The sequence below is a fragment of the Schistocerca piceifrons genome, chromosome 4, assembly GCF_021461385.2.
Source record: "Schistocerca piceifrons isolate TAMUIC-IGC-003096 chromosome 4, iqSchPice1.1, whole genome shotgun sequence".
Taxonomy (NCBI): Eukaryota; Metazoa; Arthropoda; class Insecta; order Orthoptera; family Acrididae; genus Schistocerca; species Schistocerca piceifrons.
In genome coordinates this window covers 409,903,804-409,928,279 of record NC_060141.1, presented here as the reverse complement: position 1 = coordinate 409,928,279, position 24,476 = coordinate 409,903,804, and the positions used below count along the sequence as shown (strand labels likewise).

The 24,476-nt window shown below is 43.0% G+C and overlaps 1 protein-coding gene across 4 annotated transcripts in view; it reads right to left on the bottom strand.

Moving 5' to 3' along the window:
• LOC124796451 (L-lactate dehydrogenase) overlaps positions 1-24,476 on the bottom strand; it is a 321,578-nt gene that overhangs the window by 51,540 nt on the left and 245,562 nt on the right. For all 4 annotated transcript variants that reach the window (XM_047260669.1, XM_047260667.1, XM_047260665.1 and 1 more), the window contains exons 2-3: positions 2,248-2,375; positions 2,034-2,151 (exon numbers count right to left, since the gene is read on the bottom strand). In XM_047260669.1, coding sequence (XP_047116625.1) covers positions 2,034-2,151; positions 2,248-2,373 — 244 coding nt within the window. In that variant the 5' untranslated portion in view covers positions 2,374-2,375. The remainder of the gene's footprint in view (positions 1-2,033; positions 2,152-2,247; positions 2,376-24,476) is intronic.

Genomic DNA, 24,476 nt, shown 5'->3' with positions numbered 1-24,476 from the left:
CTTCCTGAAGAAGAAACTGAACTTCAAAGGGAAATAAATCAATAAGAACAGTTTCAATTTAATTACCAAGTTAACAGATGTCAAGGTTCCAACAGATGCAAAATTAGTCTCTTTTGATGTCCAAAGCTGGGTAACAAGTATTCCTGTGAAAGCTGTGTAGATATTGTGTCATAATCATTGTATTCACACAACATTCATTCAGAAGAACAGTTGAGCATTCTTAGTACAGTGGAATGTTGTTTAAATGAAAATTATTTCTGTTTTCAACAGAGCTATTATAAGCAAGTGGATGGTCTGGCAATGGGGTCACCATTATCCAACTTCTAGCTGAAATGTTGATGGACAAGTGGGAGACTGTAACTTCCTGACAGATTAAAACTGTGTGCCGGACCAAGACTCGAACTCAGGACCTTTGCCTTTCGCGTGCAAGTGCTCTACCAACTGAGCTACCCAAACACGACTCACGATCCGCCCTCACAGCTTCAATTCTGCCAGTACCAGTCCAGCACACAGTTTTAATCCGTCAGGAAGTTTCACATCAGTGCACACACTACTGCAGAATGAAAATCTCATTCAAGTGGGAGACTGATTTTCTTAACAGGGAACCATTGGCAAAACATTTGGTGTAATGGTACAGATATGATTATGATATTCTTTGTATGTGGAAAGATTCCAATAGACAGCTCCAAAGATTTGTGGAAAATATGAAACAGTGAGTCACTAATATAAAGGTCAGCATGGAGTTAGAGAGACCCAGCATAAATTTCTTGGACATCAGTTTACAGATAGAATACAGCAATATAAATTTAAAATTTATCAAAAAGATTCATTCACTGACACATTCATCCCTGTTTCGTCCCAACATCCAACAGCATATGAACATGCAGCATTCCACCACACGATCCTCAGTCTCCTTTCTATTCCCATGTCCCAAGAAGACGGATCAGCAACTTTATACAATAAAATCAATAGCCACAAATAATGAATTTGGCCCCAAAGTCATTGACAAAATTCTAATTAATAAGAGGAAAAAGCAAACCAGGTCCCTACTGTCCCCAATGAAAAACACAGACAAATGGGGAAAAGAAATGGTGCAGATTATCTTTCATAGGGAAAATGTCAAAAAGGATAAGTAATATTTTCAAGGCAAAGATTCTCTCTGTGCTCATTTACGTCCCTCAGACAATAGGTAGTTTCTTGTTCAATGCAAAAGACAAACAAACTGACCTCACAAAAGTGATGTTTATAAGATCATATGCTGGGAGTGTCATTCTTGCTACATGGGACAGATGGAGGTCAACATGCATCAGGTTTAAAGAACGTCATAGAAGCTGATGGCTGAAGAAGCTTGATTCAACCTTTACAGAACATTGCCTTAACAAAAACCGCAAATATGTAATAGATGTAGAAGTCTCACACTTAGAAGAAAAGGTGGCAAAACTTGGCAAAGAGACAGTCTAAAAATTAAAAAAAAAAAATGTGTGTATATCCCAACACCTATTATTAAATGAGCAAACCCAATTCAATTATTCACCTCTTTTACAGGACATCACAACTTCTAGATAAAAGTAAAACTTTGGGCTCAATCCATGAGTACAAGGAAACTTCTAGGGTGATGCATAACTTTATCTCTAGGTATGTTTAGTCGTATTAGTGTAATTGCTGAATTGCCTAATTCCATACATAATTTTTTTTTTTAAACGGACATTGAAGAAATTTCATATTAAGCCAAGGATCAATAAATTAAGAAGTTGAGATCTTTATCTTTGCCTTATCATATTTGGAATCAGTAACATACTTGAAAATGTGCTTGTAACCTGGGTCGTGCAGCAACCATAATAAAATTTGTTAAATGAGGCAAAGAACAGTGTTTGGTTAGTTGAGTAACACTGTTTCATCGACAACCCACAGTTGATTCAATTAAAGTGGTAAACTTCATTTAAGTAATTTCCTTATGGCATAAACAGCACACAATTTCAGAAACTGAAAAACTACAGAACTATCAAACTACACTTTAAAATATTAAAAAATACCTGTGCCAGCCACAATCTTTCCTGTCTTCATGAAAGTAAGACCGTGCTGCAAATCCATCATTTCACCTTTCAGTTTGTCAGCAACAACATCAACCAGTGCTATTTCACTTGCAACATGCTAAAAATGAAGACAAAATTACGCCAAATGAAACACCAAAACTTCGCAGAATTCAGTTATGAAGTCTCAAGTCATTTCTGCTAATGTTTGGATTACCTGAGTCAGTATACTGAAGGCACATGCCATTCCAACCTGACCAACCCCCACAACTGTGACCTTGTTGCCGGATGTTCCCTGTGGCTCCGCCACTTCGCTCAACAGAGCACTTGCAATTTCAGCCATTCCTGTAAAAAAATTAGTTTATAAATAAACTGACTGAAATGACTGTACATTATATCAAATGTGTTTGTCTCTGTGTATTATTATCCTTAGAGAAGGAACAAATGAAACATTACATACTTAGATTGTGACAGTAAAATAAGAAGAATAACTCCCAGAATTCTCTCTACTAGCAAACTACTCACTACTACATGTGTGTGGGGGGGAGGGGAGGAATGTGCACAAATTTTTCCTCTTCTTTTTAGGCAGGAGGATTGAGAGAGGAGAGTGATTACTTCATTAACCAAGGACTTCCAAAAGATCGGTTGAAAACTTGGAAGACTTTTTACCTTAAGTCTGTCCACTTGTGAGGGCTAAATGTGATACTTAATTGACTAAATGGGAAGATTACAAAAATTATATACTTCTTACTGGAAAACTAAATACTGCTGAAAATGCAGGGACATGACCAAAAATAGTGTTTTGTCTGTTCCATCCAAGTGTATCCCAGAAAGAACAACAGGTATGTGGAGTTCCCATGCAAATATACTTAAATGATGGTGAACAGAATAGGGAGACATGTGAAAAATTGTCAGGTCCCCTAACTTACACCATATAGTGATACTGTTTAGGAAGAATTTCCTACAAACAGAAAAGTATTATAAGTCACAGCAACAATAGTTCTGTCACAGATGGATAGGTTAGTAAGACTCTGCTTAGCTGAAGAACAACTGAGATGATGATGTACAAATGAACCACCGAACCTTATTCCATGGTGGCAAGGAACTGGTGGGATTAAGAACCAGAAAAAGTTGTCAAAAAAAAAGTAAACATGTCAAATTACTGTGGGATTTCAGACCGCTCAATGCTGGACCAGGATACACTACACATCTCAATTGTGGGAAAAAAAATATGCATCACAGACTGTCATCCCATGAGATAGCAGAACTCACAAAAAACCACATGAAGAACTTGTCAGATACGAGGGTTTGAAAATCAAACTACAGCGACACTGGCGCAAACCAATGAAAGTTGTCCCTTGGGATCTTGTCACACTAGGAGCAGTGTCAAAAGATACACTGATGAGCCAAAACATTATGACCACCTGCTTAACAGCTTGTTTATCCATCTTTGGGATGAAATACATCTCTAGTTCTGCATGTCATGGATCTTATTTTTGTGGAGGTATGTGGCATTAGATGTCTACGCACAGGTCATGTAATTCACGTAAATAACAGGCCACTGATTTGCGTACACTGTGATGGACACTGAGACATCAACACAAGTTCGTTATAATGCTCCTCAAATCACTGTAGCTCAGTTCTGGCTCCAAGACATAGACAATTATACTACTTAAAGATGACATTGCCGTCAGTGTAGACACCAAACATGGAGGTATGCAGGTGGTTAGCAGCTGTCAACATGTATTTGGTTACTACCACAGGCTCATGCAAGCACAGGAGAATGTCTCCCACAGCACAATACTGCTCCCATCAGTCTGCGTCCATGCCACACTGCACATTTCGAGCCACCATTCACCTCGATGATGGACCTTGTGGAGGTGACAAACGATCTAGTGCGGCAAAACTGTAATTCACCTGAGGAGATGACAAGTTTCCACTTACCAAAAGTTGAATCCTAATGGTTCTACGACCACCACATTTGTAACTGACTATGTTGTTGGGTCAAGATGTGAACACACAGAGGTGGTCTGCTGTGGAGCTCCATGTTCAACAGTGTGCGATGAACGGTGTGCCCCGAAACACTTGTGTGCACCAGCATTGTGCTCTTTCGGCAGTCATGGGTCACCTACAATGCAGATCAGAGAAGCCTCTGAACCCCACGTGCTGTGAAGAGCTTCGGACGTCCAACTATTGAGTGCCTAATAGTTGCTTCTCTGTCCTCCTTTCGGTAGATGTTCACGACAGTAGCACGTTAACATTCGACTAGCTTCACCATTTTCGAGATACTCGTTCACAGGCGCTGCATAATAATAATCTGCCCTTCGTCAAAGTCTCTTACCTCAATGAATTTCCCCATTTGCAGCCCATGTCTTCGCTAGGGTGATCCCCCGCCCGTGTCTGCTCTGCCTACATTTTTTACCGTGCCACGTGCCTGCAATGCAACTAGGTGGCATCCAACGTTGCGGTGGGCTATGGTCAATGTTCTAGCTCGTCAGTGTATTTGTGGACATTTGAAAACCACTGGTATTGATAAAATATCCATCTGCCAGTTACAAAATGCCGCTTTACTGGGATTTGCAAAAATCATCAACTGATACATTGGGCAGTTCTAGAAGATCAGGAATCGTCTGACTAGTGATAGAATACGAAATCTACCATAGTGAACGTATTTACCATTTTTACTGTTATAATAACAGTGACTGACGATGACAATAATAATAATAATAATAATAATAATAATAAAATACGATCTGAATTTTTGAGATCTCTCACTGGAAAATGTGTCTGAAAATGGTATTTGGTCTTCAACAAGCACAGTCTCGGATGTTTCATTTTGGCGTATTTTTCTGCAAACTCAGCTTTTTTTTACATTTCGGGCTGTCGGACATTTGTACTATCATTAACATTCAGAGTTGGTGGTAAGTCGTAAACTTTAACCAATCCTTTCCTTCTAAGGAGAATGCATGAAATAAAAGTAACATTAACGCCTCTTTTCTACATTTTTTTCTTTTTTTTACTGACAAATTTGTTTCCGCTGTCGATGTTATATTCATGACAAGAGACTTCTTGTCACCTTTCTTCTCACTAAGAGTTTCAACACAGGCAGCTTCTAACTACATCCGAAGAAGACCCAGCATTTTAATGCATCATACAAGTAAATGTGTTGCTGAAACATCACCGAATGTATAAGTGTGAGAGTGCGAGCGAAAATGTACATAGTGTCTCACAGGTCCATTGGGACTGCTTGTGTGAAATTCCAAACTGCAGTTCTATCTCATGGCGAGTTGCTGCGTTACGACCCTTGAAGTTTCAAAAATAGCTGCGTAGTAAGTCAAAGCTGCGCCAGGTGTCCTGAACGTGAATGCAAGTAGGTGTCCGACACTCGTCGGAAATGGCAGTGGAGCAGTAACATGAAATGACTGTGTGGCAGTAATGGCCGGGAGGCCCCAACAGGGAAGTTCTGCGGCCGGGTGCATGTCTTATTTCAGGTGACGCCACATTGGGCGACTTGCGCTTCCGTGGCGATGACATGATGATGACAACACAACACCCAGTCCATGAGCGGGGAAAATCTCTAACCTGGTCCGAATTCGAACACGCGTCCGATGCATGGCAGGCAAACGCGTTGCCTCTCAGCTAAGTACGCAAACTAGCCAGGCAGAGAGATACCATCAACTTTTTTTGCGCCCTCCAGCTTCTGTGCCCTAGAATTCGTCGAATTCGACCCCAATACCGAGAGGCCGGTTCCTCGTATCTTTTCCATGACGGCACTCCAGCCCACAAGGTGAAGACTGTGCACGAGTATGTGACCAGCAAATAGATGACAGTTCTGGATCACTCACCGTATTCGCCAAATTTGGCCCCAACCGACTTCTGGTTGCTCCCCAAATTGAAGTTGGCAATGAGAGGACACCGTTTTGCCACAGTTAACGACATCCAAGAAAATTGTACTGCAGGTTTAAATGAAATTCCAAAAAAGGACTACAGCGACTGTTTCAAAACACTTTTAAAATGACTTCAGTTGTGTTTTGATTCAGGGGGAGACTATTACGAATAAATAAAGTGATTTTGTTGACATAATCAATGGCCTTTATTTTTGACAGCCGCATTGCTAACAGAACTGGGACGCACGAGTATTTTGGACATCTTTGACCGCAAACTATTTTGGATATCCCTGACCGCGGACTATTTTGGGCAGCCCTGACCGTGGACAACAGCCGCCAACGGGACAATGCCGGCAAGGAACACCACCACGCTTTTGTGAGTAGGGGAAGTACACAGACGAGCCAGGAGCAGATCTCAGATCGTGGCTTTATACTGTCGTTATTTGTATAGGTATATAAACTAGCAAAGTAAATATGCGACGACTGGTCTGCAATAAATCACTCACACACGTGTGTACAACGCACCTTCTTTATTGCATAAACGTAAATCTGACCCCATGAGAGAGTATCGCGGAAGTGACGTAAATCTGAACTGTCAAACACTTTATTATAGTGTCAACTATCCTGCGAAACCCTGTTTACAAAGCTTTCAAGAACCAGCGTTAAGTAAGATATTTAGGTACATATGTAGCACCCAACTAGTCACTTCAGTAATGACCGCGAAGAGAAAAATCAAGATCAGGCGCACAAAGAGGCGTTGAAAAGCGGCCCCTTCACCGTCAACAACACACAAATTTCCCGGATGCGCAATGACACTGAGATTGACATGTTGCGTAATAATATTGAAAACACTAAAAACTTCGGAAACATATTGTCCTGCCTGCGGACAGGGGCAGTAGTGACAATATCCTTGACAGTCTCTCGCTTGTTGCACAGCCCAAGAAGGTATTTTGTTAGGACAGTAGTTGTGCGGAAAATGAGGTCAAAACAAGACTAAAGAGCATTATTGTCAAGGGGCGCTCACACGTTCGTTAGTATTCGCAAAACGTCAATATACTGAGCGTCTGATGGCGCGTATTGACGTATTATCAATACTAGAAATATTGACGAATAGCACTGATGACCCCCAAATACTCTTTGTATTGTCAATGCATAATGAACATGAGAGATCAAGTATTGACGGTTTGACAATATTCTCCATTCAGATGTTGACGACACTTGATGAACCTGACACACGGTATTTGTGGGCACTGTTTATATTTTCAATTCGCTTTTCTGCACATCGTACCTCTGATTCAATTTTTCAAGTTGTCGAAACAGAATTTTAGTAGACCCATGCGAAGGTAATCATTGTACGTGACAGTTTAGAATGGTCATCGGAGGATTCTCTAACGACACTGCTTACTTTAATATTTTGAAAATACATTAGGTTGGTGTATAAGTTCATAGCGTTTTTCCATAAGTTTAATGAACACAACAGATACACACAACAGACGTTAGTCATCAATAATATATTCTAACTCACTATTTATAAGTCTGCCAACACTGGTGCACGTTTTCGATTCCGCGAAATCACTTTGTTTTGAGGTAACAACTCGTCGAGCTATGTTCGGAGGGCATTTTCATACGGGAAGGAAGTTCCTTCAAGGTTCGTCGATAGAGAGCGGGAGAAGTGAAAATCTGAGGGCGCAAGATCATTTGAATAAGGTGGGGATGGAGTGATTTCCCCACCCAATTCCTGTATAGGGTTTTCTGTCACTGTGGCAGAAATGGGGCATGCGATATCGTGGAGAACCATCACTACACGCAGTATTCCTGGTCGTTCTTAAAGTGCGTCTGCAAGACGTCTCAGTTGTTGGCAATAAATGTCAGCAGTCATGGTTACACCTTGGGGAAGCAATTGGTAGTACACCACACCATTGATGTTCCACCAGATGCATAACATTATCTTTGGTGCTTGCGCACAGGCACCTCTACTGATGATGACACGGCGGTCGGATTCTCCCGATGGGCCACTTGTGGCCTGAAGACGGAGTGCCACAGGTCTTTATACCGGAAGTTGCTGCTTTGTTTGGCCCGAGACCATTCATTTCTTTCCTTTTCCTTATGTTAGCATAAAGACGCCTTTTCTTGTCACCAGCAACGATACGGTATAGGATTGGTCGGTGTTGTTCACGAGCCAATTGATGATGAGCACATGACTTTGGCTTAGAGCATGCGGTATCCATACGCCCGATTTTTGAACCCTCCTCATTGCATAAAATGCCGTCCAATGATGGAATGATCACAGTTCATCACATTTGCCAGTTCTCGAGTACACTGACGTGCATCATTGTGATTGATACGTTTACACGATTTTCATCAAACCTCGAAGGTCGTCCTGAACGTTGAGTCACTAATGTAAGAACGCTTAAAACGAGAAATCCATTTTCTTGTCGTGCTCTGTCCAATAGCATTATCCCCGTACAGGACGCAAATGTTTCTGGCTGCTCCCGCTGCTGTCACCCCTCTTATTTAAGTCAAAAACAGAAGAATATATCGGAAATGTTCCGATTTCTCCACTTGGCACTCCATTTTCTAGGGTCCACAGCTCCACTCGCTATCTTCGTATGATATCAACATTGAATTACAAATAAAAAATGACAATCGGTAAATAAACCCATAGCAAGTGGGTACCACTTATTATACTTATCCTTAATACGCGCCTCTGCAAAATGCCCATCGAGAGTTGCTTCAGAATACGATGCCCTGTATTAGCGAATACTAAAAGAAACGATAAGTCAAATTTTTCACATTTTCATCTCCAAAGGCTGCTACGATAAGAATGCAAAAAGTTGCAGACTTCAGAGGGTTATACGATTTATAGCAAGTTACCTTCAGGTTAGGATATTATAAACACAAACACTTATTATTGTGCGCTACCTAGATACATATACTGTTCCTTTTTCAGAGTATTAGTTATTAATTTTCAATACAATCTTTAACAAGGTAGCTTTGTCGCGATTCATGTGACGTACAGCAGTCTCCAGGATAAGTGGTGGTGTGGTCTTCAAATCAGTCCGAAGACTGGTTTGAGGCAGGTCTCCACCCTAGTCTATCCTGTGCAAACCTCTTCATCTCTGTAGCTACGAAAGTCTGGTAAAAAGATAAATGTTTGTTTCGTAAAAAACTCCCCTTACTTCTCGACAGCCTCCTTTGAGGAATTCTTCAGCTTTTTCATCCCATCGGTAAAATAAGTTGTCAGTTTCTGCAAAATATTTGGTGGCTGCAGCTGTTACTTCCTCACTTGCTTCAGAGCAAGAAAAAGTTTCAAGTTAGGAAACGCGAAGAAGACACTTGGGGCTAATTATGGTGAATGAGGTGGATGGGGAACCAATTCAAAGCCCAGTTCATGCGCCTTCGCCATCGTTATCGCCGATGAGTACGGTGGTGCATTATCCTGTGGGAAGAGCGCCTTTTTGCGTACAAATATTTATCTTTTTTCAGCCAACGCAAGTTTCAAACGATCCAACAATGAAGCATAATAGGGTCCTGTTATGGTTCTACCTTTTTCCACGTAATATACGAGGATTACTCCTTGGGAAACCCAAGAAGACAGTGCCCGTCACTTTATCAGCTGACAAAATGGACTTTGCATTCTTCTGTACACTTTCACCAGCCTTTGTGCACTGTTTTGACTGGTGTGTAACGATCGACCTATGTTTCATCAACAGTCACAAATCGGCTCAAAAAGTCTTGCGGATTGCGGTTAAATATCGCCAGACATTGTGTAGGAATGATCTGCTCGGTGTGCTTTTGGGAGACTGTGCAACTGTGGCATCCACCTTGCACACAGCTTCTTTATAGCCAATTCCCCGTGCGTGATATTATGCACTCGCTCACTTGAGATGCCTACAGTGATAGAAGTTCTACGAATTTTTACTCGCCGGTCTTGTATTACCATATCACTGATTTTGTCAATGGTTTCCTTTGTGGTGATCCCAATTGGACGGCCGCAGCTCGCTTCGTTTTCGGTTCTTGTCTGACCACGTTTATATTCATTAATCCAAAAGTAAATGTTCTTCAATGATGGTGCAGAGTCCGTGTGAACTTCATCCAATTATGTTTCGATTTGTGCGGCAGTCCAGCCCGCCAAATGAAAACGTTTTAATAACAGAACAAAACTCTGTTTTCCTCCATTTTCAATCGCAGCCGAGGCACTTCCCAATTCAGACGGCCGTCAACAATGGACTGTAGGCTGTACATTGTTAAAATTATTTATAAGATCTTTGGAATAATCGAGCTTACCAACCATGAAGCGGTAACAAAAATGTTCTATTCTTTCATGGAAATTTACCAGTCTTCTCAGCCCATCCTCATATTGCAATCTTCATCCAACCTGCTTACTGTCTACATTTCTTGGGTTCCCTCTAAATTTTTACCCCCTCCTTCCCTCCGCCCACACATCCCTCAAATTCCAAACTGACTATTTCTTGACGCCTCAGAATGTGTCACACGAGTTCATTCTCTCTCATAGTCAAGTTGTGCCTCAAATTTCTCTTCTCCCAGATTTGGTTCAGTACCTCTTCATTCATTACCGGATCTACCCTTCCCATCTTTGGCATACTTCTATAGCATCACATTTCGAAAATTTCTATTCTGCTCTTGTCTGAGCGGCATATGCCCACAGATCACTTCTGCAGAAGGCTACACTCCAGACAAATAGTTACAGAAAAGACTTCATAACTCTTAAATTAACATTCTATGTTAACAAATTCCTCTTTTTTCATAAATACCTTCCTTGTTGTAGCCAGTCCTTGTTTCATCTCTATTTTGGCCACCATCAGTTATTTTGCTGCCCAAATTGAAAAATTTATCTACTACTTTTAGTGTCTCATTTCCTAGTGGAATTCCCTCAGCATTGTCTGATTTAATCTGACTACATTCCATTACCATTGTTGACGCTTATTTTATAACCTTTTCAAGGCATTATTCCTTTCGTTCGATTGCTCTTCAGAGTCCTATATTATCTGAAATAATCACAATATCATCAGCGCACTCAGTTTTTATTTCTTCTTCTTGAAGTTTAATCTTTTGTGCAGATATTCCGTTCGTGTATAACTGCTTGCTCAGTGTGCAGATTGAATAACATCGGTGCAGGTCTGATTCGAGAACATTTGCCTCCCCCTCTCCTCTTTCCCCTTTATACTTTAATCCGTGTCAGTTTTCGCTGCTAATTGTGATACGCACTGTACACAGATCTTGCACTAGGGCGCCCCTCCCAGTTTGACACCTCGAGCAGTGGCTTGTGTCGCTTGGGCTTTAACCGGTCCTGTATCGGGGATAGATTACTTACTACCCAGTCTTGTTGGCTTCTGAACTACTGCTTCCCTTTCATGTTCTGTGACACAACCTGGTTTGTGTACAAGTTCAAGCAGTACACAATATTACGCTCCTTGTACTTTATCCCTGGTAAGTTCGGAATTTCAAAGAGTGCATTCCAGTCAACAATGTCAAATGTTTTTTCTAAGACTATGAATTCTGTAAACGTAGATTTTTTCCTTGTTTAATCCATCTTCTGACAGTTAAGGACAAACACACACACAGCCATGCCCGCGGGAGGACTCGAACCTCCGGGGGGAGCTCATTTTGGCTTTCGAAGAAATGTAGGAAGACGAGAGGCACAACTGAGCCTATGACGTATCTTAGACGATAGGTTAAGCAAAGGCAAGCCTACGTTTCTAGCATTTGTAGACTTACAGAAAGCTTTTAAGAATGTTGATTGATGTACTCTCTTTGAAATCGGGGTGAAATACAGAGAGTGAAGGGCTATTTACAACTTTTACAGAAACCAAACGGCAGTTACAAGAGTCGAGATACATGAAAGGGAAACAGTGGATGAGAAGGGAGTGAGACAGGGTTGTAGCCTATCCCCGATGTTTTTCAATCTGTACCTTGAGCGAGCCGTAAAGGAAATTTTATAAGTACAGGGAGAAGAAATAAAAACTCTGAGGTATGCCGATTACAATTTAATACTCTCAGAGACAGCAAAGGACTTGGAAGAGCAGTTGAACGAATGGACAATGTCTTGAAAGGAGAATGTAAAATGAACATCAACAAAAGCGAAACAAGGATACTGGAATGTAGTCCAATGAAATCAGATGATGCTGAGGGAATTAGATCAGGAAACGACGCACTTAAAGCAGTAGATGAGTTTTGCTATTTGGACAGTAAAATAGCTGATCATGGTCTAAGTAGAGAGGATACAAAATGACACTGGCAATGGCAAGAAAAGAGCTTCTGAAGAAGAGTATTTTTTAACATCGAATATAGATTTGAGTGTTAGGAAAACTTTTCTAAAAGTACTTGTATGGAGTGTAGCCATGTATTGAAGTGAACGATAAGCATTTTAGACAAGAAGAGAATAGAAGATTTTGAAATGTGGTGCTACAGAAGAATGCTGAAGATTAGATGCGTAGATCGCGAAACTAAGGAGGAGGTACTGAATAGAATTGGGGAAAAAATCTATGGCACAACCTGACTAGAAGAAGGGATACCTTGGTGGGACACTTTCTGAGACATCCTGATTTTCCCCGAAGGTTGGTTTCTACCAGTTTTTCCATTCTTCTGTAAATAATCTGAATAACTATTTTGCAGTCATGACTTGTTGAACCTGTCAGCACTTACTATCTTTGGAATTTGAATTATAACATACTTCCTGATGTCTGAGGGTATTTCTCCGATCTCATATCTTCCACCGACGCGGAATAGTTTTGTCACCAGTAAAAGCCCTGATTCTTTAAGGAATCTAGCCTGCATGTTTAAAACAGCTTCAAACGTGTATTTTATAAATATAGCTAATGTGTTGAGTATTTCATTTTGAACATGCAAGTGAGAAAAAAGTTTAGGAAAGGTTTGAAATCATGGTTAAAGTGTGCTGGAAGTGACTAAATGCTCTCATAATGAAACACTGGTGAATATAGTCCAATAATTTTGGCTCGATTTTAAGCAAAAGCTCGTTTTACGCCCGTTTAAATATTTACGATGCCATACCTCTTGAACTGTGCGTCGTACAACGATGTAATTGTGCAGGAATATTGAATGACGAAAGAGTTAATAGTAAAGTAGTAATAAATTAAAACTTCAAGGCTGATGATGAAGTCTGATTGCACAAACAGCAAAAATGTAGTAAGCGATTAACTTTTTCCCTTCGCCACTTATTTGGGAGGGGGGGATGGCAGCGAAAAAATCTTTTGTACAGGTTTAAAATTTTCGGAAGTTGGAAAATGCTCTCATTCTCAAATGTCTCATTCCGGATGTTTGCGGGCCGTCAGTTATACTGTGTCAAGATAAACAGTTTCTAACTATAATACCGTCTTATTGAGTTAAACGTTTAACACAAGATATGTATAAAGAGTAGATTATGACCGCATTTAAGCTTTTAAATATGGTCAACAATTACGTGAAGTATTGAAAATCGAGTTTTTGTTACCGCTGGAAGCTGTTAGATACACAACCTGCAATTGGTATTAGGTTGCGCTACAGCGATATAGCAATGCCAATTCTCCCTAGGATTTCAATAATTAAGGCAATGTCTCTTCTATTTAGATCATTCAGTGCCCTGTCAACATTTTCTTGCCTATCGAATCTCCCATTTCTTCATATACCCCTTTCTATGGCACTGTTTTCAAGTTCGTTTCCAAAGCCCATCTAAGCATCCCTTCCACTTTTCAGCTTTCCCTCCTTTTACATGGACGAACATCATCACCAATAAAGAAGACATTTTGGTAAACTTCAACACTTTCACATGTGGATGCAGTACCTGAATTTCTGTACCTCTGCACATAGTGGTAACCAGTACCACAAATTACGGTATGGTCACCCAATGCCCATACATCATGCCACGTAGTCATCAGCAAAGACGTCTCCCTCTGCAGTAACAGGTTATTTCACTGATGACGTAAGCGCTGTCTCCGGCGTTGCAAATAAAGGGAGACACTGGCCAATATGCAGGCTGCATTCATCGTGTGACGCTCCTGTCAGTTGCACAGTGTAGAGAACCTTTGCAATCAATAGGATGACTTAGGAAAGGGTTTGCAACTAAGTCCGAGCGAGCAAACTAAGTCCGAGCGAGCAAACTAAGTCCGAGCGAGCAAACTAAGTCCGAGCGAGCAAACTAAGTCCGAGCGAGCAAACTAAGTCCGAGCGAGCAAACTAAGTCCGAGCGAGCAAACTAAGTCCGAGCGAGCAAACTAAGTCCGAGCGAGCAAACTAAGTCCGAGCGAGCAAACTAAGTCCGAGCGAGCAAACTAAGTCCGAGCGAGCAAACTAAGTCCGAGCGAGCAAACTAAGTCCGAGCGAGCAAACTAAGTCCGAGCGAGCAAACTAAGTCCGAGCGAGCAAACTAAGTCCGAGCGAGCAAACTAAGTCCGAGCGAGCAAACTAAGTCCGAGCGAGCAAACTAAGTCCGAGCGAGCAAACTAAGTCCGAGCGAGCAAACTAAGTCCGAGCGAGCAAACTAAGTCCGAGCGAGCAAACTAAGTCCGAGCGAGCAAACTAAGTCCGAGCGAGCAAACTAAGTCCGAGCGAGCAAACTAAGTCCGAGCGAGCAAACTAAGTCCGAGCGAGCAAACTAAGTCCGAGCGAGCAAACTAAGTCCGAGCGAGCAAACTAAGTCCGAGCGAGCAAACTAAGTCCGAGCGAGCAAACTAAGTCCGAGCGAGCAAACTAAGTCCGAGCGAGCAAACTAAGTCCGAGCGAGCAAACTAAGTCCGAGCGAGCAAACTAAGTCCGAGCGAGCAAACTAAGTCCGAGCGAGCAAACTAAGTCCGAGCGAGCAAACTAAGTCCGAGCGAGCAAACTAAGTCCGAGCGAGCAAACTAAGTCCGAGCGAGCAAACTAAGTCCGAGCGAGCAAACTAAGTCCGAGCGAGCAAACTAAGTCCGAGCGAGCAAACTAAGTCCGAGCGAGCAAACTAAGTCCGAGCGAGCAAACTAAGTCCGAGCGAGCAAACTAAGTCCGAGCGAGCAAACTAAGTCCGAGCGAGCAAACTAAGTCCGAGCGAGCAAACTAAGTCCGAGCGAGCAAACTAAGTCCGAGCGAGCAAACTAAGTCCGAGCGAGCAAACTAAGTCCGAGCGAGCAAACTAAGTCCGAGCGAGCAAACTAAGTCCGAGCGAGCAAACTAAGTCCGAGCGAGCAAACTAAGTCCGAGCGAGCAAACTAAGTCCGAGCGAGCAAACTAAGTCCGAGCGAGCAAACTAAGTCCGAGCGAGCAAACTAAGTCCGAGCGAGCAAACTAAGTCCGAGCGAGCAAACTAAGTCCGAGCGAGCAAACTAAGTCCGAGCGAGCAAACTAAGTCCGAGCGAGCAAACTAAGTCCGAGCGAGCAAACTAAGTCCGAGCGAGCAAACTAAGTCCGAGCGAGCAAACTAAGTCCGAGCGAGCAAACTAAGTCCGAGCGAGCAAACTAAGTCCGAGCGAGCAAACTAAGTCCGAGCGAGCAAACTAAGTCCGAGCGAGCAAACTAAGTCCGAGCGAGCAAACTAAGTCCGAGCGAGCAAACTAAGTCCGAGCGAGCAAACTAAGTCCGAGCGAGCAAACTAAGTCCGAGCGAGCAAACTAAGTCCGAGCGAGCAAACTAAGTCCGAGCGAGCAAACTAAGTCCGAGCGAGCAAACTAAGTCCGAGCGAGCAAACTAAGTCCGAGCGAGCAAACTAAGTCCGAGCGAGCAAACTAAGTCCGAGCGAGCAAACTAAGTCCGAGCGAGCAAACTAAGTCCGAGCGAGCAAACTAAGTCCGAGCGAGCAAACTAAGTCCGAGCGAGCAAACTAAGTCCGAGCGAGCAAACTAAGTCCGAGCGAGCAAACTAAGTCCGAGCGAGCAAACTAAGTCCGAGCGAGCAAACTAAGTCCGAGCGAGCAAACTAAGTCCGAGCGAGCAAACTAAGTCCGAGCGAGCAAACTAAGTCCGAGCGAGCAAACTAAGTCCGAGCGAGCAAACTAAGTCCGAGCGAGCAAACTAAGTCCGAGCGAGCAAACTAAGTCCGAGCGAGCAAACTAAGTCCGAGCGAGCAAACTAAGTCCGAGCGAGCAAACTAAGTCCGAGCGAGCAAACTAAGTCCGAGCGAGCAAACTAAGTCCGAGCGAGCAAACTAAGTCCGAGCGAGCAAAATAAGTCCGAGCGAGCAAAATAAGTCCGAGCGAGCAAAATAAGTCCGAGCGAGCAAAATAAGTCCGAGCGAGCAAAATAAGTCCGAGCGAGCAAAATAAGTCCGAGCGAGCAAAATAAGTCCGAGCGAGCAAAATAAGTCCGAGCGAGCAAAATAAGTCCGAGCGAGCAAAATAAGTCCGAGCGAGCAAAATAAGTCCGAGCGAGCAAAATAAGTCCCAGCAAAATAAGTCCAAGAAAATTGTAACTATCTTCAAAAACACATTGTAGTACTGTTGCAGATGCACCGACGGTGTGTGCTTTTCTACTGCATTGTCCTGAATGAAGTAATCGTAGATGCTTTTCTTAGTTGTTAGTTCTCTGATGAAAGATAATATATTTTTTCGTCAATTAGTTTTACAGCTCCTGCAGTAGCCGCGTTTGCAAAAAAAATTATTGGACATCAGGTTCTGCTTTTACGCGAAGAAACCCAAACATGTTCCATTAACTGCACACCATACACTTGTTTCAAGCCATGCACAAGCTCTTGATATAACTTCAAAGGATTTTCAGAACTCCAACATTGATTGTTCCGTGAGTTCACATGCCCTGATGAAAGTAGCCATGTTTCATGAGAAAGAAGTCCACCCCGACAGAGCCAGCACGGTAGCTCAGCGTGTTCGGTCAAAGAGCTGGTTGGCCTCAGCAAAAAAACTGGAAGGATCAATAAACGAAATTTAACGGAAAGGATGTCATGTGACGTCCACAGCGACCAAACACAAAGATCAACAACAACAACAACAACAACAACAACAAAAAGATAGCTGAGTGGTAAGCGTGACGGTTTGCCGTCCTACGGGCCCAGGTTCAATTCCCGGCTGGGTTGGAGATTTTCTCCGCTCAGCGAGTCAGTGTTGTGTTGTCTTCATCATCATTTCATCCCCATCCGGCGCGCAGGTCGCCCAATGTGGCATCGAATGTTGTAAGACCTGCACCAAGGCAGCCAGACGCACCCCGCAAGGGGTCCCCCACGGTCAATGACGCCAAATGCTCATTTCCATTTTTTCCATGAGAAAGAAAAGATCGTTTCAAGATCAACGTCTCCAGTCAAGTGCATTCTGCCATAGCCTTTGCAGGAGTGACATCGAGAGACAGTACCTGAACTGAATCAGTCAACATACGACTGCCACTATGTATGGCTTCAGTTTGAGTTCATACATTGTTCTGAAGAGACACTAGAGACACCAGTCCGAACTACTAAACGGCTCAACTATATTTCGGACTTCCAGTGCTGCTCCTACCTCGTCTCTACCTCGTCTAAGTTATTCCGTTGTCTTGGTGCTTGCCAAACCCTACCTTAACCAGCAAGGTCACCGGATCTCTACCCAACTGAGGAAGTGTGGAGCATTATGGGCAGTGACTTCCAACCATCTCAGGATACTGACGATCTAACGCTCCAATTGGACAGAATTTGGCACAATACCCAGCAGGACATCCAACAACTCAATCAATCAATGCCAAACAGAGTGCTGGCCGTTGTGGCCGAGCGGTTCTAGGCGCTGCATTCCGGAACCGTGCTGCTGCTATGGTCGCAGGTTCAAATCTTGCCTCGGGCATGGATGTGTGTGATGTCCTTAGGTTAGTTAGGTTTAAGTAGTTCTATGTCTAGGGGACTGATGACCTCAGATGTTAAGTCCCATAGTGCTCAGAGCCATTTGAACCATTTTGAACCAAACATAGTAACTGCTTGCATGATGGCCAGGTGGACCAATGCATTACTGAATTGCTCAGTTTCCCAGTTTTTCTAAAATTGTAATCATCTGTTTGTCTGTACATGTACATCACGTCTGCCAATTTCCATCCCATTCAGATAGTTCTTTTTTGGTGCGTCTGTTTTTTTCTTAGTGTGTACAAAAAAGAATAAGGCACAAGACCCTGACGAAACTATTAGATATTACACTGAGTGATGATAGGCATAACAAAAAGATTCACGCAATTATAGCTTTCGGCCATTAAGGCCTTTGTCAGCAGTAGAAAAACACACACACACACACACACACACACACACACACACACACACACACGTCTGCAGTCTCAGAGAGCTGAAACTACATTGTGAGCAACAGCACCAGTGCATGATGGGATTGGCGACTGGGTGAGGGTAAGGAGGAGGCTGGGGTGGGGAGGGGGAGGGATGTATGGTGGGAGTGGCAGACAGTGAAGGGTTGCAGTTTAGATGGGGGGCAGGAGAGAAGGTGCAGAGGGGGGAGGGGATAAGTAACCCTCCTGGTCTCAACCTTCGTTAGTCACTGTCCTCACCCATCCAGCCCCCACCCTGTTCCCATTCCAGCACTACACAGCCATCATTTCACCACCACATCCAGTCTTTTAATTTCTTTTTATTTCTCTCCTTTCCACTACTTACCCCGTCCATCCTCCACATCATCTCTCCTGCCCTCCGTCTAAACTGCAACCCTTCACTGTCTGCCACTCCCACCATACTATCCCTCCCCCTCTCCACCCCAGCCTCCTCCTTACCCCCCTCCTGTCGCCACTCCCATCATGCACTGTTGCTGCTGCTCACAATGTGGTTTCAGCTCTCCGAGACTGCAGACGTGTGTGCAAGTTGTGTGTGTGTGTGTGTGTGTGTTTCTACTACTGACAAAGGCCTTAATGGCCGAAAGCTATAATTGTGTGAATATTTTTGTTGTGCCTATTGCGACTCAGCATCTCCACTATATGGTGAGTAGCAACTTTCCTTCTCTAGTATTTTTACATTCCATCCTGGATTTTCCATTGTTATATATTACACTGAATGCGCCATGGAATCAGCCCCTTTCTGAACTCTTATTTATCTCGCACGCTGAAGAGTCTCGTGTGGCTGGGCAAGAGTTGAAGGTCACCCCTATTTACCATAAGGGTAAAACGAATAGTTGCACACAATTACAGAGCAATTTATGCATAGCGATGATGATTCTGGAGGGTTCAAGCTTCTCTTAACGAACTGCAGGGGTGAAGGGAGAACCACTCGGGTGAAACACTCACGGCAGACACATGCACAAAGAAACAGCGCGCGCACGCACACACACACACACACACACACACACACACACACACACACCAAACGTGATTCCAATATCAGTGGTATAGTTCTAGAACTGTCTCATCGTTTAAATATTCAGGGTAGTGCTAAAGCGACGTAAATTATGACGAACTGGTGAAACTTGTAGTAGGGAAGGCGAATGGAAGGCACATTTGTCGGTAGAATTCTGGGACGAAGCAGTGCTTTTGAAAAAAGAAATAGCCAAGACGGTTGTCTGACCAAATACGGGGTACTCGGCAAGCGTTTGTAGCCATTGTACAGACCATGACAACAGACATTTAATGAATTCTGAATCACGTTACTAGGTTCTTTACAGGTGAGTATGGTCCACACCACAAGTCAAACAAAAATGCTTGCGGAGATCATATAAAAAATAGGGAGGAAGTTGACGCTGCTCTTGTGAAAGCCTGTTGGGTCGAAACAGAGAACCAGTGTTTGAGGAAGCGTGTGTGACAGGTCTTCATCTTTTATCTTGCGTGTGAATTGTGAGAAGATAAGAGAGATTAGGGCGCGTACGGAGACGCATATACAGTCATTTTGCCTCGCTCGACACGCGAACAGAATAGGACGGAAAACCTATATTAGTACAAAGTACTTCCATACTTTACTGGCTTGCGAAATAATTAAGTAAAAATGTGGATGAAGGGCAGTGCGAATATTGATAGATCTGAGTGATTGAGAAACCGAGATGTAGACTGATCCGAACTGAAGGACGAGAACGACGGCTAATATCTCGCGAAAAACTGCTTAGAAAACCCCACGAACGGGTTTGAGGGTGGACACAAGAAATATTCTTCTTCCGACTACATGTGCCAACAGTAGGGACAGTGAAAACCTCGTTTTCGTTACAAATGGAGGGTACCCCACTACGACGCACTTACGTGTCCTTGTACCTGTGGTTCCTACCGGTATATCATGGAGAATCATGACGTTGATTCAAGGTCCCCCACCACCCTCCTCTCCCTAGCCCCTTGACCGTTAACATACACTTCCTGAAGTCCCCGAAAGTACTGCAGTGTTCTATTTTTGCAAAACAATAACATTATCTGCATTAAACACCTTCCAGCAAACTATTAATAAGCAGACAAGCCAGAAAACCCAGCCCCGTGATTACACTGATTATATACATATATTTACTTTTGTATCTGTACATTTAAGTGTAAACAAGACCTGCGAAATAATTTTTTACTCGGCTTATCTAAGTAATAGTGTTGTTTGTGATTTATTGAAGTGAAGTAACTGGACTACTACACTGAAAAATTCTTGTTTTGGACGACTTATCTTCAACGGAAGTTCATCAAATGCTGATGTTCTACAAGGTGCGTACGCCCTCAATTTCTATCATTTATAAATAGGATACTAAATTCAAAACGTCTCTTTAACATGATTCAGTGGTGGATGTCCCAAAACCGTAGCCACAGACGTGCGCAGAATCGTATTGAACAATCTGTTATTAAGAAGCATACAAAACACTGATGCCATCGGTACTTGAGGCGAATAACAGGTATTGAACTTTCTGCACGAAGAAATAACTATGAGAAGAGCTTGTGCAAGACAGGTACTGCATTCGGTGTAGCCCTTATTGTTATGTAGATGCGGTGTATATGGGCCCTTCAGGCCAGAAACAAAGCCACGACCCAAGCAGTGGGTGGAATAAGCCGGTGGTCTCGCGCAAAAAGGCGAAGTATTTCACCTGGCTTCGAGGTAAAGGGCAATGTTTTCTGGACTGCGAAAGGAATGCTCTTGAAGCTTCCAAAGAATAAAAAAATTAACGGCTATTACGCCAGTTTTACGGGACAATATGATGAAAATACTTGAGTACAACTCGTAAAAGAGGAAAGCAACAGAACATCAGTGCAATGCACCGTCCCACAAAACAGCTTTGCCAGTGGGAAATCTGGAGAATTTTCATTATAAATAATAGATGTATCCACGCTGTTCACAAGATTTGGAAGCATCTGACTTCTATTTATTCCCACATCTAAAGAAATTTGTAGCTCGAAAAGTTTGGAGGGCAATCAGTATGTTACCGGAAAACTTTTGGAATAGCATATCAGAAGTGCAACTCCGTAAGGCAAAGACGTTCGACAATGGGATTTGTCCAGTACGCGGTCGGCGCCGTAAACTGCAATTTTGAGCGAAACGAGACTTTCATTCCCCGACTAAAATACAATACCCAGGATTTAAGTTGAGGGAAGGAGGTCGAGGCAGCGCAACTTTATTACACTACTGGCCATTAAAATTGCTACACCAAGAATAAATGCAGATGATAAACAGATATTCATTGGACAGATATATTATACTAAAACTGACATGTGATTACATTTTCACGCAATTTGGGTGCATAGATCCTGAGAAATTAGTACCCAGAACAACCACCTCTGGCCGTAATAACGGTCTTGATACGCCTGGGAATTGAGTCAAACAGAGCTTGGATGGCGTGAACAGGCACAGCTGCCCATGCAGCTTCAACACGATACCACAGTTCATCAAGAGTAGTGACTGGCCTATTGTGACGAGCCAGTTGCTCGGCGCCATTGACCAGACGTTTTCAGTTGGTGAGAGATCTGGAGAATGTGCTGGCCAGGGCAGCAGTCGAACATTTTCTGTATCCAGAAAGGCCGGTACAGAACCTGCAACATGCGGTCGTGCATTATCGTGCTGAAATGTAGGGTTTCGCAGGGATCGAATTAAGGGTAGAGCCACGGGTCGTAACACAGCAGAAATGTAACGCCCACTGTTGAAAGTACCGTCAATGCGAACAAGAGGTGACCGAGACGTGTAACCAATGGCACCCCATACCATCACCTCGGGTGATACGCCAGTATGGCGATGACGAATACACGCTTCCAATGTGCGTTCTCCGCTATGTCGCCAAACACGGATGCGACCATCATGATGCTGTGAACAGAACCTGTGGTCTCCGAGCTGATAGTCCATGCTGCTGCAAACGTCGTCGAACTGTTCGTGCAGATGGTTGTTGTCTTGCAAACGCCCCTATCTATTGACTCAGGGATCGAGACCTGGCTGCACGATCCGTTACAGCCATGCGCATAAGATGCCTGTCATCTCGACTGCTAGTGATACGAGGCCGTTGGGATCCAGCACGGCGTTCCGTATTACCCTCCTGAACCCACCGCTTCCATATTCTGCTAACAGTCATTGGATCTCGACCAACGCGAGCAGCAATGTCGCGATACGATAAACCGCAATCGCGATAGTCTACAAAACGACTTTTATCAAAGTCGGAAACTTGATGATACGCATTTCTCCTCCTTACACGAGGCATCACAACAAGGTTTCACCAGGCAACGCCAGTCAACTGCTGTTTGTGTATGAGAAATCGATTGGAAACTTTCCTCCAGTCAGCACGTTGTAGGTGTCACCACCGGCGCCAACCTTGTGTGAATGCTCTGAAAAGCTAATCATTTGCAGATCACAGCATCTTCTTCCTGTCAGTTACATTTCGCATCTGTAGCACGTCATGATCGTGGTGTAGCAATTTTAATGGCCAGTGGTGTAGTTATGCTGAGAATAATCTATGTTTCACGACAAATGACTACATTTGCTAATATTCAAGATCCGTATTGAAGCAGACATGTTGAGAGTTCGGTTTGTGATTATGCTTGGGAGCCGGGGGTTTCCGCGGAGGGTAGTACTTGCTCACCCCTGCCCCGTCTCTGGGTACGTCCTTGATAATACTGGGGATCCTGTGTAGACTATATGACGCGCAATGTAATGTCACCCACGTTCAGGTGCGAAGCAGCAAGTTTTCACGTGAACATTGAGTGACTCACTGCTATTAGCCTTCCTTCAGCCAGGTGAGCCATGTGCATCGCTAACCGCCACCTGTTGCACTCGCACCCATTTACGCGTGCATTTCCATGGGATATTTCCATTTTTCCTTCGGGTGTTGTATTCGATATTGCTGTCATATTTTCGGGAGTCACCCTCACTGGTGTCAGAAGGCACGAATTATATCTCCGACGCTCTAAAACCTTGAAAAACGTCACAGTTTGGTTGGCCGCATCTTCTCCGCATTGGTGACAAGTAGAATTATTTCCCCTATTTTAATGTAGTGTAACAAAATATACAATAACAACAATTTTACGATAACTGTACGAAAACTTTAAGAATGGTTTGACCGAATCTCAGCGAAGAGTGGCAAGACTTATGATTCTCGCAAAAATTGTTAGATAAGAAAAAAAGAATGCACGGACTGAACAATGACACGCATTCAGCACTGTGCACAGATAGTAAGTTATGGACTTCATGAAATATGAATACGCTAGCCTTGATTATTTGATTAATGGGCCACAGAAATGGGTATATCCTAGAAGCACCCTGGGTAATAATGGGAGGGCTTATGCAGCGAAGTGAACCCTTTGTGGCCGGTGGAATGTAAGTCAGGGTCCACTCTTCGATTAATTGGTAAGAGGAAGTTGCTTGTTTAGCAAACTATTTACGACAAAATGTTTCTACGATTCGTAATGTAACTGTGCTATCAAAACCTATAGTTCATGAAGTGGTAGCTGTTGAAATTAAGCTGTCTGCGTCGAAGAAGGAGCCTAATAACGAAACATTCTGTGCTCGAACACAGAATACTGCTTACTATTTGTAAGGAGTTTCGTTCCGACGCTGGTCTTTGAATAGGAAATCTTTGACAACCTGCAGTAATGCGTTGGTTATAGCGTTTGTACGGAGTATCTCGATAGGGGAAGTGAGAGGATTAAACTGAATTTTTCGTTTATTAGTGGCATTCATCGGTAACAGTAGCTATGTATCTTCTAAAACACTTGAAAAAATTTACTTTAATATTCTGATGTATAATTAACATGAGTGGAGCTTTTCAGAAGGTTTGTCTAAACACACACACCCATGCCCCAGGGAGGACGCGAACCTCCGCCGGGACCAGCTGCACAGTCTATGACTGCAGCGCCCCAGACCAGTCGGCTAATCCCGCGCGGCAATTTAGTAAATAACTAAGAAAAAATGAACAGAATACCCATTAAACTGTGCCCTAACAAGAATGTAACGTTCACTTAAGCAGTAAAAAATTAATTAAAATTTTGTAGTATCTTTAGCAATAGTCTACTCCCAGACCCTCTATAGTTGTGAAGTTCTTATTTTTTGGTCACCATACAAGAAGCAACTTCAATGTTCCACAGTTTTTTCAATTTTCTTGATTCAAAATATATAAATTAACGTAATTTCCTTCAAAATGGCGCAACATGCTGTTACATACTGATCTAGTAACACATTTACCCACACTTGATTTTTTAAATACTAGTTTCTCCAGCGTATTACACGGGTAACAGAAAAATGATCG